The sequence below is a fragment of the Dendropsophus ebraccatus genome, chromosome 2 (assembly GCF_027789765.1).
Source record: "Dendropsophus ebraccatus isolate aDenEbr1 chromosome 2, aDenEbr1.pat, whole genome shotgun sequence".
Classification (NCBI taxonomy): domain Eukaryota; kingdom Metazoa; phylum Chordata; class Amphibia; order Anura; family Hylidae; genus Dendropsophus; species Dendropsophus ebraccatus.
In genome coordinates this window covers 3818640-3836525 of record NC_091455.1, presented here as the reverse complement: position 1 = coordinate 3836525, position 17886 = coordinate 3818640, and the positions used below count along the sequence as shown (strand labels likewise).

General features: G+C 46.6%; 1 protein-coding gene across 3 annotated transcripts in view; it reads right to left on the bottom strand.

Annotated features, from left to right (window-relative positions):
- NRBP2 (nuclear receptor binding protein 2) overlaps positions 1 to 17886 on the bottom strand; it is a 54348-nt gene that overhangs the window by 33884 nt on the left and 2578 nt on the right. For all 3 annotated transcript variants that reach the window (XM_069956922.1, XM_069956924.1, XM_069956923.1), the window contains exon 2: positions 13847 to 13942. In XM_069956922.1, the coding sequence (XP_069813023.1) occupies positions 13847 to 13942 (96 nt within the window). The remainder of the gene's footprint in view (positions 1 to 13846; positions 13943 to 17886) is intronic.

Sequence of the window (17886 nt, the reverse complement as noted above, 5' to 3'; positions counted from 1 at the left end):
GTGGTGTGTGTGGTGTGTGGTGTGTGTGGTGTGTGTGGTGTGTGTGGTGTGTGGTGTGTGTGGTGTGTGTGTGTGTGTTAAATATATCTATATCATAAAAATGAAAGTCTGTCTGTCCTTCTGTCTGTCTGTCTGTCTGTCCTTCTGTCTGTCCTTCTGTCTGTCTGTCCTCTATAGACTTCCAAGCGCCTGAACCGTTTGACCCCAAATTTGGCACACAGATACATTGGGTGCCCGGGAAGGTTATTGCGAAGGTCCCGTCCCCGCCAGATGTACAGGAGGGGAGGGGGAGGGGAAAGAGAGGCGCCCCATAGAGATGAATGGGAAATCTCCTCACTGCAAACACAGGTGATATAATTAGCTGCAGCAGACACGGCAGTTGGAGCCTTAGCAACCAATAGGATTACTGCTTTCATTTTCACAGGGAGCAATGGTTGCTAGGGAAGCTGCCTCACAACATCCACAGTAATAACTGGTAGACCCCCTACTCCATCTATACAGTACAGGTATACAGGACTCCCTACTCCATCTATACATTACATGTATGTACAGGGCCCCCTACTCCATCTATACAGTACATGTATACAGGACCCCCTACTCCATCTATACAGTACAGGTATACAGGACTCCCTACTCCATCTATACATTACATGTATGTACAGGGCCCCCTACTCCATCTATACAGTACATGTATATACAGGGCCCCCTACTCCATCTATACAGTACAGGTATACAGGACCCCCTACTCCATCTATACAGTACATGTATATACAGGACCTCCTACTCCATCTATACAGTACATGTATACAGGACCCCCTACTCCATCTATACAGTACATGTATACAGGACCCCCTACTCCATCTATACAGTACATGTATACAGGACCCCCTACTCCATCTATACAGTACATGTATATACAGGACCCCCTACTCCATCTATACAGTACATGTATATACAGGACCCCCTACTCCATCTATACAGTACATGTATATACAGGACCCCCTACTCCATCTATACAGTACATGTATATACAGGACCCCCTACTCCATCTATACAGTACATGTATATACAGGACCCCCTACTCCATCTATACAGTACATGTATATACAGGACCCCCTACTCCATCTATACAGTACATGTATATACAGGCCCCCCTACTCCATCTATACAGTACATGTATATACAGGCCCCCCTACTCCATCTATACAGTACATGTATATACAGGCCCCCCTACTCCATCTATACAGTACATATATATACAGGCCCCCCTACTCCATCTATACAGTACATGTATACAGGGCCCCCTACTCCATCTATACAGTACATGTATACAGGACCCCCTAATCCATCTATACAGTACATGTATATACAGGACCCCCTACTCCATCTATACAGTACATGTATATACAGGACCCCCTACTCCATCTATACAGTACATGTATATACAGGACCCCCTACTCCATCTATACAGTACATGTATATACAGGACCCCCTACTCCATCTATACAGTACATGTATATACAGGACCCCCTACTCCATCTATACAGTACATGTATATACAGGACCCCCTACTCCATCTATACAGTACATGTATACAGGGACCCCTACTCCATCTATACAGTACATGTATATACAGGACCCCCTACTCCATCTATACAGTACATGTATATACAGGACCCCCTACTCCATCTATACAGTACATGTATATACAGGACCCCCTACTCCATCTATACAGTACATGTATATACAGGACCCCCTACTCCATCTATACAGTACATGTATATACAGGACCCCCTACTCCATCTATACAGTACATGTATACAGGGACCCCTACTCCATCTATACAGTACATGTATATACAGGGCCCCCTACTCCATCTATACAGTACATGTATATACAGGACCCCCTACTCCATCTATACAGTACATGTATACAGGACCCCCTACTCCATCTATACAGTACATGTATACAGGACAGTATTACCAGCTGCTGCTGCCCTAAGCACTAAACCTGAGGATTCCCCATCCTCACTCACCAATTAGCATCAGGATAGGTAGGTAATAGCTCCAGACATCACATTTAACACTGCCACACCAAGCCTGACCAATACCGCCATACTGTGACTGGGTAACACTGTCATAACACACCTGACCAATACCAGCATACTATGACTGGAAAAAACTGCTATACCAGACCTGACCAATACCGCCATACTGTGACTGGATAACACCGCCACACCAGACCTGACCAATACCGCCATACTGTAACTGGATAACACCACCACACCAGACCTGACCAATACCGCCATACTGTAACTGGATAACACCGCCACACCAGACCTGACCAATACCGCCATACTGTGACTGGATAACACTGCCATACCAGACCTGACCAATACCGCCATACTGTAACTGGATAACACTGTCATATTTATTTATTATGGGCTATCCCCTGGTATATATAAGTCTGTCTGTCTGTCCCCTGTATACTTCCAAACACCTGAACCGTTTGACCCAAAATTTGGCACACAGATACACTGGGTGCCCGGGAAGGTTAGAGCAAAGGTCCCATCCCCGCCAGATGTACAGGAGGGGAGGGGGAAGACCGCCCCATAGAGATGAATGGGAAAATATCCACATTGCACACACAGGTGATATAATTAGCTGCAGCTCTGCCCAGCAGTAATGGCAGTTGGAAGTCTCAGCAACCAATAGAATTACTTCTTTCATTTTCACAGGGAGCTGGAATCTGATTGGTTGCTAGGCCAGCTGCCTCACAACAGATCCGCAGAAATATATGGTAGACCCCCTACTCCAACTATACAGTACAGGTATACAGGACACTACAGGTATACAGGACCCCAAAACTATACACTACAGGTATACAGGACCCCCCCAAACTATATACTACAGGTATACAGGACCCCCAAAACTATACACTACAGGTACACAGGACCCACAAACTATACACTACAGGTATACAGGACCTTTACCAACTATATACTACAGGTATACAGGACCTCTACCAACTATATACTACAGGTATACAGCACCTAGACCAACTATATACTACAGGTACACAGGATCCCCAAACTATAAACTCTACCTCCACCAACTATGCACTACAGGTATACAGGATCCCCCAACTCTGCACTCAAGGTATACAGCACCTTCAACAACTATACATAACAGGTATACAGGACCCCCAAACTATACAGTGCAGGTATACATGACCACTCCACATTCTACACTAAAGGTATACAGCACCTTCACCAACCTCACATAATAGGTATACAGGACCCCCAGACTATACAGTACAGGTATACAGCCCCCCTATACACTACAGATATACAGGACCCCCCTCAACTGTACACTACAGCTATACAGCCCCCCACCCCAACTATACAATACAGGTATACAGGACCCCTAAAAACTATATACTTTAGGTATACAGAACCCCTCCAACTTTACACTACAGGTATTTATGAATTCCACTGATTAACACAGATGAAACAATATCTTTTAGACGATTGCTGTTTCCTGTTGAGCATCATTTGCAATGACAAGAAACAAGGCCCAAGGCTTATCACTGCAGGTGGTGGTATAAATCTGGATTCTGCATGTTTTCCACATGGACAATAGTATGTTGCTGCTCCAGAGTTGGATCAGGTAAAAATCTTTATGTCTATGTACCTGGCAATAATACTGCCAATGTTGTATATAACCAGACTGTGTATAACACTGTCAATGTTGTATATAACCAGGCTGTGTATAACACTGCCAATGTTGTATATAACCAGGCTGTGTATAACACTGCCAATGTTGTATATAACCAGGCTGTGTATAACACTGCCAATGTTGTATATAACCAGGCTGTGTATAACACTGCCAATGTTGTATATAACCAGGCTGTGTATAACACTGCCAATGCTGTATATAACCAGGCTGTATATTACACTGACAATGTTGTATATAACCAGGCTGTGTATACAGTCTGATCACATGACATCTCAGTTTGGCTTTTAGGACATTTAAAGTTTTTAGTTTATTTCTAATGTGCATAAGCTACAATTTACATAAACCGCACAGAACTGTCAGGTATATAGGGATATATAAGGCTCCTGGCGATTTCCCCTTAAACAAAAAAAAAACAAGGGCATAGATCGGCCTCCTGTGTGACCTTGGGACAAATCTAATTATCACACTGACACTTTATACCCGGGCAGCGCCAGGTGCATTTTCTAGTGTATATATATATATATATATATATATATATATATATATATATATATTTTATGGGCTGTCCCCCGGTATATACATATATATACATACTAGAAAATGTACCCGGCGCTGCCCGGGTATAAAGTGTCAGTGTGTTAATTAGATTTGTTCTAAGGTGCCCAGGAGGCCAAGCTAAAGGTATTGTTTCATCTGAGTTAATCAGTGGAATTAGTGTATACCTGTAGTGCATAGTTGGAGGGGTTCTGTATACCCACAATGTATAGTTTTTAGGGGTCTCGCATATCTGTAGTGCATAGTTGGGGGGGCTGTATACCTATAGTGTATAGTTGAGGGAGGTCCTGTATACCTGCAGTGTACAGTTGGTGAAGGTTCTGTATACCTGTACTGTATAGTTCGGGGGTCCTGTATACCTGTAGTATATAGTTGGTGCTGTATACCTGTAATGTATAGTTGGTGGAGGTCTTGTATACCTGTAGTTTATAGTTTGAGGGTCCTGGATACCTGTAGTGTATAATTGGTGGAGGTCTTGTATACCTGTAGTATATAGTTCGGGGGTCCTGTATACCTGTAGTAAATAGTTTGAGGGTCCTGTATAACTATAGTATAGAGTTGGTGGAGGTCCTGTATACCTGTAGTGTATAGTTTGGGGTCCTATATACCTGTAGTATATAGCTGGTGAAGTTCCTGTATACCTGTAGTATATTTGGGGTCCTGTATACTTCTAGTATAGAGTTGGTAAAGGTGCTGTATACCTGTATTATAGAGTTGGTGTAGGTCCTGTATACCTGTAGTGTATGGTTTTGAGGTCCTGTATACCTGTAGTGTATAGTTTTGGGGTCCTGTATACCTGTAGTATATAGTTGGTGGAGGTCCTGTATACCTGAAGTATATAGTTGGTGGAGGTCCTGTATACCTGTAGTGTATAGTTTTGGGGTCCTTTATACCTGTAGTGTAAAGTTTTGGGTCCTGTATACCTGTAGTATATAGTTTTGTGGAGGTCCCGTGCACCTGTAGTGTATAGTTTTGGGGTCCTGTATACCTGTAGTGTCCTGTATACCTGCAGGGTTGTATTTACCCGTATGGCAGTGTTATTCAGTCACAGTGTGTCGGTATTGGTCATGTCTGGTATGGCGGTGTTATCCAGTCACAGTATGGCGGTATTGGTCAGGTCTGGTGTGGCGGTGTTATCCAGTCACGGTAGGGTGGTATTGGTCAGGTCTGGTATGACAGTGTTATCCAGCACAGTATAGCGGTATTGGTCAGGTCTGGTGTGGCAGTGTTATCCAGTCACAGTATGGCGGTATTGGTCAGGTCTGATATGACAGTGTTATCCATTCACGGTATGGCGGTATTGGTCAGGTCTGGTGTGGCAGTGTTATCCAGTCACAGTATGGTATACCTGTAGTGCCCTGTATATACATGTACTGTATAGATGGAGTAGGGGGTCCTGTATATACATGTACTGTATGGATGGAGTAGGGGACCCTGTATATACATGTACTGTATGGATGGAGTAGGGGGTCCTGTATACATGTACTGTATAGATGGAGTAGGGGCCCTGTATATACATGTACTGTATAGATGGAGTAGGGGGGGTCCTGTATATACATGTACTGTATAGATGTAGTAGGGGGCCCTTTATACATGTACTGTATAGATGGAGTAGGGGGTCCTGTATATACATGTACTGTATGGATGGAGTAGGGGGCCCTGTATATACATGTACTGTATGGATGGAGTAGGGGGCCCTGTATATACATGTACTGTATGGATGGAGTAGGGGGTCCTGTATATACATGTACTGTATAGATGAGTAGGGGGTCCTGTATACATGTACTGTATAGATGGAGTAGGGGGTCCTGTATATACATGTACTGTATAGATGAAGTAGGGGGCCTTGTATACATGTACTGTATAGATGGAGTAGGGGGTCCTGTATATACATGTACTGTATAGATGGAGTAGGGGGTCCTGTATATACATGTACTGTATAGATGGAGTAGGGGCCCTGTATATACATGTACTGTATAGATGGAGTAGGGGGCCCTGTATATACATGTACTGTATAGATGGAGTAGGGGGTCCTGTATATATACATGTACTGTATAGATGGAGTAGGGGGTCCTGTATATACATGTACTGTATAGATGGAGTAGGGGGTCCTGTATATATATGTACTGTATAGATGGAGTAGGGGGTCCTGTATACATGTACTGTATAGATGGAGTAGGGGGTCCTGTATATACATGTACTGTATGGATGGAGTAGGGGGTCCTGTATATACATGTACTGTATAGATGGAGTAGGGGGTCCTGTATACATGTACTGTATAGATGGAGTAGGGGGTCCTGTATATACATGTACTGTATAGATGGAGTAGGGGGCCCTGTATACATGTACTGTATAGATGGAGTAGGGGGCCCTGTATACATGTCCTGTATAGATGGAGTAGGGGGTCCTGTATATACATGTACTGTATAGATGGAGTAGGGGGTCCTGTATATACATGTACTGTATAGATGGAGTAGGGGGTCCTGTATATATACATGTACTGTATAGATGGAGTAGGGGGTCCTGTATATACATGTACTGTATAGATGGAGTAGGGGGTCCTGTATACATGTCCTGTATAGATGGAGTAGGGGGTCCTGTATATACATGTACTGTATAGATGGAGTAGGGGGTCCTGTATAAAGGTCGGTTCAGACGTTGTAACTGTGCGGCTGTATTTTTTATGCGACTGGAAATGTACGGCTGAAATTCCGGCCGTGGGAAAAAATAGACATGCGGCTCAAAACATACGGTCATTTACTTGGAAATCTGGTTCAACTAAAAATAACAAATAAAATCTTAAGAAAGTGATGGAAACACCTCTGGATGCATCTGGGAAAGCAGGGAACACAGTTTACATGAATCGCTATTACCGGGGTTTGGGATCCTCTGCACTAATGCCGATGTCTCTCATGGTTAATATATTTAATTAATAAAACACATTTTCGTTGTAATAAAGTCCCTTTCGTTGTTCAATAATTAAATGTAAACGATTCCATCATTGTGCAATTAAATATACAGTTAAAATAAATATATATAGAAATAAATGTATATTTATATATATATTTATTTTTTGACAGTATATTTAATTGCACAATGATGGATTCGTTAGAATTAAATTATTGAACAAAGAAACTGAATTTATTTCAACGAAAATGTGTTTTATTAATTAAATATTAATTAGTACAGGAAGCTCCATAAGCCGTTAATTCATATTGCCGGTAATAGAGCATTCTGTACTAATCATCACTTTACTTTAATGAAAACATCAAATGTTTCTTCTAATTCTGTTATCACAATAGCATTATTAGAAGAAACATTTAGAATTATATGTGCGCTCAGCTGATTGGCTGATCGGCTCAGCGCACATATAATGAGCCGGTCCGCAGTACAGTGACTTCATTGTGCTGCGGACCAGCGAAGAGACAACATCGGGGTGAGTATACAGATCTCCCCACCCCCTCCCCAGCACTGCACCCCTCCCAGCAAGGAAGGGGGGTCACTTAACCCCTTCCTTGCTGGGATGGGTGCAGTCTGACATCAGTCTGGCCCCCAGGGAGTTAAGGGGGATGCAATACATCCTCCCTTAACCCCTTGGGGGCCAGACTGTAAGCAGCGATCTATAAAGATGCTGCATACTGTAAGGAGCACAACACCGCTCACAATGATGGGTGTTGTGCTCCTGTTTGTGTGTTTTTTGTGTGTTTCTCCCTTTTTGTTTTTCAGATATCGGTATCCTGGGGATTACGTCGGATTCCATTGACTACGTCGATGACCAGCGGTTGTTGTTTTAATTTTTTTAATAAAATGGTCAATGAGGGGTGTGGGGGTGTTTTTATTTGAATAAAAAAATTTTTTCCACTTGTGTCTTGTCTTTATTTCTTTACTTTATAGACTTAGTAGTGGAAGCCGTGTAATAGACAGAATCCATTACTAAGTCGGGGCCTAGTGTTAGCCGGTATAAAATGGCTAACACTAACCCCCCATTATTACCCCAGTACCCAATGCCACCAGGGGTACTGGGAAGAGCCGGGTGCCAGTGTTCCCCTGAGCGTCAAAATTGGCGCTCCTGGACCGGGCGGCAGCAGGCTGGTAAGATTTAGGCTGGGGAGGGCCTAAACCAATGGCTCTTCCCACCCTGGTCTTACCAGGCTGCTGTCGTTTGGTTTTTAACCCGGCTGGTTATAAAAATAGGAGGGACCCTATGCGGTTTTTTTAAAAAATAAATAATTTAAAAAAACGCATAGGGTCCCCCCTATTTTTATAACCAGCCGGGTTAAAAACCAAACGACAGCAGCCTGGTAACACCAGGGTGGGAAGAGCCATTGGTTTAGGCCCTCCCCAGCCTAAATCTTACCAGCCTGCTGCCGCCCGGTCCAGGAGCGCCAATTTTGACGCTCCGGGACCACTGGCACCCGGCTCTTCCCAGTACCCCTGGTGGCATTGGGTACTGGGGTAATAATAGGGGGTTAGTGTTAGCCATTTTATACCGGCTAACACTAGGCCCCGACTTAGTAATGGATTCTGTCTATTACACGGCTTCCACTACTAAGTCTATAAAGTAAAGAAATAAAGACAAGACACAAGTTTACAAATTTTTTTTATTCAAATAAAAACACCCCCACACCCCTCGTTGACCATTTTATTAAAAAAATTAAAACAACAACCGCTGGTCATCGACGTAGTCCACGGAATCCGACGTAATCCCCAGGATACCGATATCTGAAAAACAAAAAGGGAGAAACACACAAAAAACACACAAACAGGAGCACAACACCCATCATTGTGAGCGGTGTTGTGCTCCTTACAGTATGCAGCATCTTTATAGATCGCTGCTTACAGTCTGGCCCCCAAGGGGTTAAGGGAGGATGTATTGCATCCCCCTTAACTCCCTGGGGGCCAGACTGATGTCAGACTGCACCCATCCCAGCAAGGAAGGGGTTAAGTAACCCCACTTCCTTGCTGGGAGGGGTGCAGTGCTGGGGAGGGGGTGGGGAGAGCTCTATACTCACCCCGATGTGTCCTCTTCGCTGGTCCGCAGCACAATGAAGTCACTGTGCTGCGGACCGGCTCATTATATGTGCGCTCAGCCGATCAGCCAATCAGCTGAGCGCACATATAATTCTAAATGTTTCTTCTAATAATGCTATTGTGATAACAGAATTAGAAGAAACATTTGATGTTTTCATTAAAGTAAAGTGATGATTAGTACAGAATGCTCTATTACCGGCAATATGAATTAACGGCTTATGGAGCTTCCTGTACTAATTAATAAAACACATTTTCGTTGAAATAAATTCAGTTTCGTTGTTCAATAATTTAATTCTAACGAACCCATCATTGTGCAAATAAATATACTGTCAAAAAATAATTATGTATATAAATATACATTTATTTATATATCTATTTATTTTTACAGTATATTTAATAGCAAAATGATGGATTCGTTAGAAATAAATTATTGAACAACGAAAGGGACTTTATTACAAAGAAAATGTGTTTTAGTAATTTAATATATTAACTATTAGAGGCATCGGCATTCGGCATAATTGCCGGCTATTTTTGAAGTACTCCGTACGGACCGCCTGTCAATCCACGGCCGCATGTCCAGCCGCAAACAATGGTCTTGTTCATTTTTTACGGGTCCGTTTACGATAGGGCCGTAGATTCAGACATAGTGTGCACTGTGCAGCCGTATATCCTATACTTCCAAGCATACACACGAACCACCAAAAATACCGCCGCACAATTACAGCCGCAAATACAGCCGCACAGTTACAACGTCTGAACCGAGCCTATACATGTACTGTATAGATGGAGTAGGGGGTCCTGTATATACATGTACTGTATAGATGGAGTAGGGGGTCCTGTATACATGTACTGTATAGATGGAGTAGGGGGTCCTGTATACATGTACTGTATAGATGGAGTAGGGGGTCTACCAGTTATTACTGTGGATGTTGTGAGGCAGCTTCCCTAGCAACCATTGCTCCCTGTGAAAATGAAAGCAGTAATCCTATTGGTTGCTAAGGCTCCAACTGCCGTGTCTGCTGCAGCTAATTATATCACCTGTGTTGCAGTGAGGAGATTTTCCCATTCATCTCTATGGGGCGCCTCTCTTTCCCCTCCCCCTCCCCTCCTGTACATCTGGCGGGGACGGGACCTTCGCAATAACCTTCCCGGGCACCAAATGTATCTGTGGGCCAAATCTGGGGTCAATCGGTTCAGGCGTTTGGAAGTCTATAGAGGACAGACAGACAGAAGGACAGACAGACAGAAGGACAGACAGACAGAAGGACAGACAGACAGACAGACTTTGATTTTTATGATATAGATGGGCTGTCCCCCGGTGTATATTATGGGCTGTCCCCCGGTGTATATATATATTATGGGCTGTCCCCCGGTGTATATTATGGGCTGTCCCCCGGTGTATATATATATTATGGGCTGTCCCCCGATGTATATATATTATGGGCTGTCCCCCGGTGTATATATATTATGGGCTGTCCCCCGGTATTTATATTATGGGCTGTCCCCCGGTGTATATTATGGGCTGTCCTCCGGTGTATATATATTATGGGCTGTCCTCCGGTGTATATATATTATGGGCTGTCCCCCGATGTATATATATATTATGGGCTGTCCCCCGATGTATATATATTATGTGCTGTCCCCCGGTGTATATATATATTATGGGCTGTCCCCCAGTGTATATATATATTATGGGCTGTCCCCCGGTGTATATATATATATATATTATGGGCTGTCCCCCGGTGTATATATATATTATGGGCTGTCCCCCGATGTATATATATTATGGGCTGTCCCCCGATGTATATATATTATGGGCTGTCCCCCGATGTATATATATTATGGGCTGTCCCCCGATGTATATATATTATGGGCTGTCCCCCGGTGTATATATATTATGGGCTGTCCCCCGGTGTATATATATATATTATGGGCTGTCCCCCGGTGTATATATATATATTATGGGCTGTCCCCCGGTGTATATATATATATTATGGGCTGTCCCCCGGTGTATATATATATATTATGGGCTGTCCCCCGGTGTATATATATATATTATGGGCTGTCCCCCGGTGTATATATATATATTATGGGCTGTCCCCCGGTGTATATATATATATATTATGGGCTGTCCCCCGGTGTATATATATATTATGGGCTGTCCCCCGGTATATATATATTATGGGCTGTCCCCCGGTGTATATATATTATGTGCTGTCCCCCGGTGTATATATATATTATGGGCTGTCCCCCAGTGTATATATATTATGGGCTGTCCCCCGATGTATATATATTATGGGCTGTCCCCCGGTGTATATATATATATTATGGGCTGTCCCCCGGTATATATATATTATGGGCTGTCCCCCGGTGTATATATATATATTATGGGCTGTCCCCCGGTGTATATATATATTATGGGCTGTCCCCCGGTGTATATATATATTATGGGCTGTCCCCCGGTGTATATTATGGGCTGTCCCCCGGTATATATATATTATGGGCTGTCCCCCGGTGTATATATATATATTATGGGCTGTCCCCCGGTGTATATATATATTATGGGCTGTCCCCCGGTGTATATATATATTATGGGCTGTCCCCCGATGTATATATATATATTATGGGCTGTCCCCCGGTGTATTTATATTATGGTCTGTGCAGTATAAAGCTGTAATGGAGATTATATTGTAGAATGGGTCAGGCTGTCCTCGTGTTGTGTACACAGCTCTATCACACAGTCCCTGCATGTTCCGGAGCTGTCAGGACACGGCAGAGGGCACCGCACACTGTGTGTAATAAGACTGCTCACACCCAAGGAGGCCGCTGCCTCTACTACTACAGTGTATGTGAGGCTGCCATAACAGGTGGGATCACCCGACCACCATTATCAGGGCGCCCCCTGTCTGCTAAGGTTATAATAACCCTATTACAGTGACATCATCAGGGCTTCTCTATGGGGCGGCTGGAGGAGAAGATAAAACGGGGCCGGGCCGCTCTGTGTGCGGAGATAAGAGGCGCCCAGCGTACCGTATACTCCATTACCCCCCGTATACTCAGCCATTACCCCACCCCCACCCCTGTATACAGGTATTACACTCCAGCATCAGCACTATAATGACCGGGTATTACCCTCCAGCACCAGCGCCATAATGACCGGGTATTATACTCCGGCGCTATAATGACCAGGTATTACACTCCAGCACCGGCGCTATAATGACCGGGTATTACACTCCAGCACCGGCGCTATAATGACCAGGTATTACACTCCAGCACCGGCGCTATAATGACCGGGTATTACACTCCAGCACCGGCTCTATAATGACCGGGTATTACACTCCAGCACCAGCGCTATAATGACCGAGTATTACACTCCAGCACCAGCGCTATAATGACCGGGTATTACACTCCAGCACCGGCGCTATAATGACCGGGTATTACACTCCAGCACCAGCGCTATAATGACCGGGTATTACACTCCAGCATCAGCACTATAATGACCGGGTATTACATTCCTGCAACGGCGCTATAATGACCGGGTATTACACTCCAGCACCGGCGCTATAATGACCGGGTATTACACTCCAGCACCAGCGCCATAATGACCGGGTATTACACTCCAGCACCGGCGCTATAATGACCGGGTATTACATTCCGGCACCGGAACCATAATGACCGGGTATTACACTCCAGCACCAGCGCCATAATGACCGGGTATTATACTCCGGCGCTATAATGACCGGGTATTACAATCCAGCACCGGCGCTATAATGACCGGGTATTACACTCCGGCACCGGAACCATAATGACCGGGTATTACACTCCAGCACCAGCGCCATAATGACCTGGTATTATACTCCAGCACCAGCGCCATAATGACCGGGTATTACCCTCCAGCACCAGCGCCATAATGACCGGGTATTATACTCCGGCGCTATAATGACCAGGTATTACACTCCAGCAGCGGCACTATAATGACCGGGTATTACACTCCGGCACCGGCGCTATAATGACCGGGTATTACACTCCAGCACCAGCGCCATAATGACCGGGTATTACACTCCAGCACCGGCGCTATAATGACCGAGTATTACACTCCAGCACCAGCGCTATAATGACCGAGTATTACACTCCAGCACCGGCGCTATAATGACCGAGTATTACACTCCAGCACCAGCGCTATAATGACCGGGTATTACACTCCAGCACCGGCGCTATAATGACCGGGTATTACACTCCAGCACCGGCGCTATAATGACCGGGTATTACACTCCAGCACCAGCGCTATAATGACCGGGTATTACACTCCAGCACCAGCGCTATAATGACCGGGTATTACACTCCAGCACCAGCGCTATAATGACCGGGTATTACCCTCCAGCACCAGCGCCATAATGACCAGGTATTACACTCCAGCACCGGCGCTATAATGACCGGGTATTACACTCCAGCACCAGCGCCATAATGACCAGGTATTACACTCCAGCACCAGCGCCATAATGACCGGGTATTATGCCTCCTACCTGCTCCTTCCTTTTGTGCCAGCGGCCGCAGGGACTCTCCTCCAGGACTTCGCTCTCGTCCTCGCTCTCCTCATCCTTCTCCTTTTCTGGCTTCTTCTGTGAGGGGGAGAGATGGGTGAGAGCCATGATGTATGATATACCCCGGGGGATGTAGCCGCTCTGAGTGTGTGTGTGTGATATAGCCGCACTGAGTGTGTGTGTGTGTGATATAGTCCCACTGAGTGTGTGTGTGTGATATAGGACGCAGAGGGTTAAAGGGCTGAGCCCAGCTGATATATCAGCACTCTGCCTATAACAACAAGCTCAGTGTATCTCAGCTCCACCCCGGCCAACCTCAACCACACGGGAGGGGAGGGGAGGGGGGGGGGGGGGGTATGGGATAGACAACAGCCAATCCCACAGTGCCCCCATAACACTGCCAGCTACACCCTGTACTATACACAGTGCCCCCATAACACCGCCAGCTACACCCTGTACTATACACAGTGCCCCCATAACACTGCCAGCTACACCCTGTACTATACACAGTGCCCCCATAACACCGCCAGCTACACCCTGTACTATACACAGTGCCCCCATAACACCGCCAGCTACACCCTGTACTATACACAGTGCCCCCATAACACCGCCAGCTACACCCTGTACTATACACAGTGCCCCCATAACACCGCCAGCTACACCCTGTACTATACACAGTGCCCCCATAACACCGCCAGCTACACCCTGTACTATACACAGTGCCCCCATAACACCGCAAGCTACACCCTGTACTATACACAGTGCCCCCATAACACCGCCAGCTACACCCTGTACTATATACAGTGCCCCCATAACACTGCCAGCTACACCCTGTACTATACACAGTGCCCCCATAACACCGCCAGCTACACCCTGTACTATACACAGTGCCCCCATAACACCGCCAGCTACACCCTGTACTATACACAGTGCCCCCATAACACCGCCAGCTACACCCTGTACTATACACAGTGCCCCCATAACACCGCCAGCTACACCCTGTACTATACACAGTGCCCCCATAACACTGCCAGCTACACCCTGTACTATACACAGTGCCCCCATAACACCGCCAGCTACATCCTGTACTATACACAGTGCCCCCATAACACTGCCAGCTACACCCTGTACTATACACAGTGCCCCCATAACACCGCCAGCTACACCCTGTACTATACACAGTGCCCCCATAACACCGCCAGCTACACCCTGTACTATACACAGTGCCCCCATAACACTGCTAGCTACACCCTGTACTATACACAGTGCCCCCATAACACCGCCAGCTACACCCTGTACTATACACAGTGCCCCCATAACACTGCCAGCTACACCCTGTACTATACACAGTGCCCCCATAACACTGCCAGCTACACCCTGTACTATACACAGTGCCCCCATAACACCGCCAGCTACATCCTGTACTATACACAGTGCCCCCATAACACCGCCAGCTACACCCTGTACTATACACAGTGCCCCCATAACACTGCCAGCTACACTACACCCTGTACTATACACAGTGCCCCCATAACACTGCTAGCTACACCCTGTACTATACACAGTGCCCCCATAACACCGCAAGCTACACCCTGTACTATACACAGTGCCCCCATAACACCGCCAGCTACACCCTGTACTATACACAGTGCCCCCATAACACCGCCAGCTACACCCTGTACTATACACAGTGCCCCCATAACACCGCCAGCTACACCCTGTACTATACACAGTGCCCCCATAACACCGCCAGCTACACCCTGTACTATACACAGTGCCCCATAACACTGCCAGCTACACCCTGTACTATACACAGTGCCCCCATAACACTGACAGCTACACCCTGTACTATACACAGTGCCCCCATAACACCGCGAGCTACACCCTGTACTATACACAGTGCCCCCATAACACCGCAAGCTACACCCTGTACTATACACAGTGCCCCCATAACACCGCCAGCTACACCCTGTACTATACACAGTGCCCCCATAACACTGCCAGCTACACCCTGTACTATACACAGTGCCCCCATAACACTGCCAGCTACACCCTGTACTATACACAGTGTCCCCATAACACTGCCAGCTACACCCTGTACTATACACAGTGCCCCATAACACTGCCAGCTACACCCTATACTATACACAGTGCCCCCATAACACCGCGAGCTACACCCTGTACTATACACAGTGCCCCCATAACACCACCAGCTACACCCTGTACTATACACAGTGCCCCCATAACACCGCCAGCTACACCCTGTACTATACACAGTGCCCCCATAACACTGCCAGCTACACCCTGTACTATACACAGTGCCCCCATAACACTGCCAGCTACACCCTGTACTATACACAGTGCCCCCATAACACCGCCAGCTACACCCTATACTATACACAGTGTCCCCATAACACTGCCAGCCACACCCTGTACTATACACAGTGCCCCCATAACACTGCCAGCTACACCCTGTACTATACACAGTGCCCCCATAACACCGCCAGCTACACCCTGTACTATACACAGTGCCCCCATAACACCGCCAGCTACACCCTGTACTATACACAGTGCCCCCATAACACTGCCAGCTACACCCTGTACTATACACAGTGCCCCCATAACACTGACAGCTACACCCTGTACTATACACAGTGCCCCCATAACACCGCCAGCTACACCCTATACTATACACAGCGCCCCCATAACACCGCCAGCTACACTACACCCTGTACTATACACAGTGCCCCCATAACACCGCCAGCTACACCCTGTACTATACACAGTGCCCCCATAACACCGCCAGCTACACCCTGTACTATACACAGTGCCCCCATAACACCGCCAGCTACATTCTGTACTATACACAGTGCCCCCATAACACTTCCAGCTACACTACACCCTGTACTATACACAGTGCCCCCATAACACTGCCAGCTACACCCTGTACTATACACAGTGCCCCCATAACACCGCCAGCTACACCCTGTACTATACACAGTGCCCCCATAACACTGCCAGCTACACCCTGTACTATACACAGTGCCCCCATAACACCGCCAGCTACACCCTGTACTATACACAGTGCCCCCATAACACCGCCAGCTACACCCTGTACTATACACAGTGCCCCCATAACACTGCCAGCTACATCCTGTACTATACACAGTGCCCCCATAACACCGCCAGCTACACCCTGTACTATACACAGTGCCCCCATAACACCGCCAGCTACACCCTGTACTATACACAGTGCCCCCATAACACCGCCAGCTACACCCTGTACTATACACAGTGTCCCCATAACACCGCCAGCTACACCCTGTACTATACACAGTGCCCCCATAACACCGCCAGCTACACCCTGTACTATACACAGTGCCCCCATAACACCGCCAGCTACACCCTGTACTATACACAGTGCCCCCATAACACCGCCAGCTACACCCTGTACTATACACAGTGCCCCCATAACACCGCCAGCTACACCCTGTACTATATACAGTGCCCCCATAACACTGCCAGCTACATCCTGTACTATACACAGTGCCCCCATAACACCGCCAGCTACACCCTGTACTATACACAGTGCCCCCATAACACCGCCAGCTACACCCTGTACTATACACAGTGCCCCCATAACACCGCCAGCTACACCCTGTACTATACACAGTGCCCCCATAACACCGCCAGCTACACCCTGTACTATACACAGTGCCCCCATAACACTGCCAGCTACACCCTGTACTATACACAGTGTCCCATAACACCGCCAGCTACACCCTGTACTATACACAGTGCCCCCATAACACCGCCAGCTACACCCTGTACTATACACAGTGCCCCCATAACACCGCCAGCTACACCCTGTACTATACACAGTGCCCCCATAACACCGCCAGCTACACCCTGTACTATACACAGTGCCCCCATAACACCGCCAGCTACACCCTGTACTATACACAGTGCCCCCATAACACCGCCAGCTACACCCTGTACTATACACAGTGCCTCCATAACAC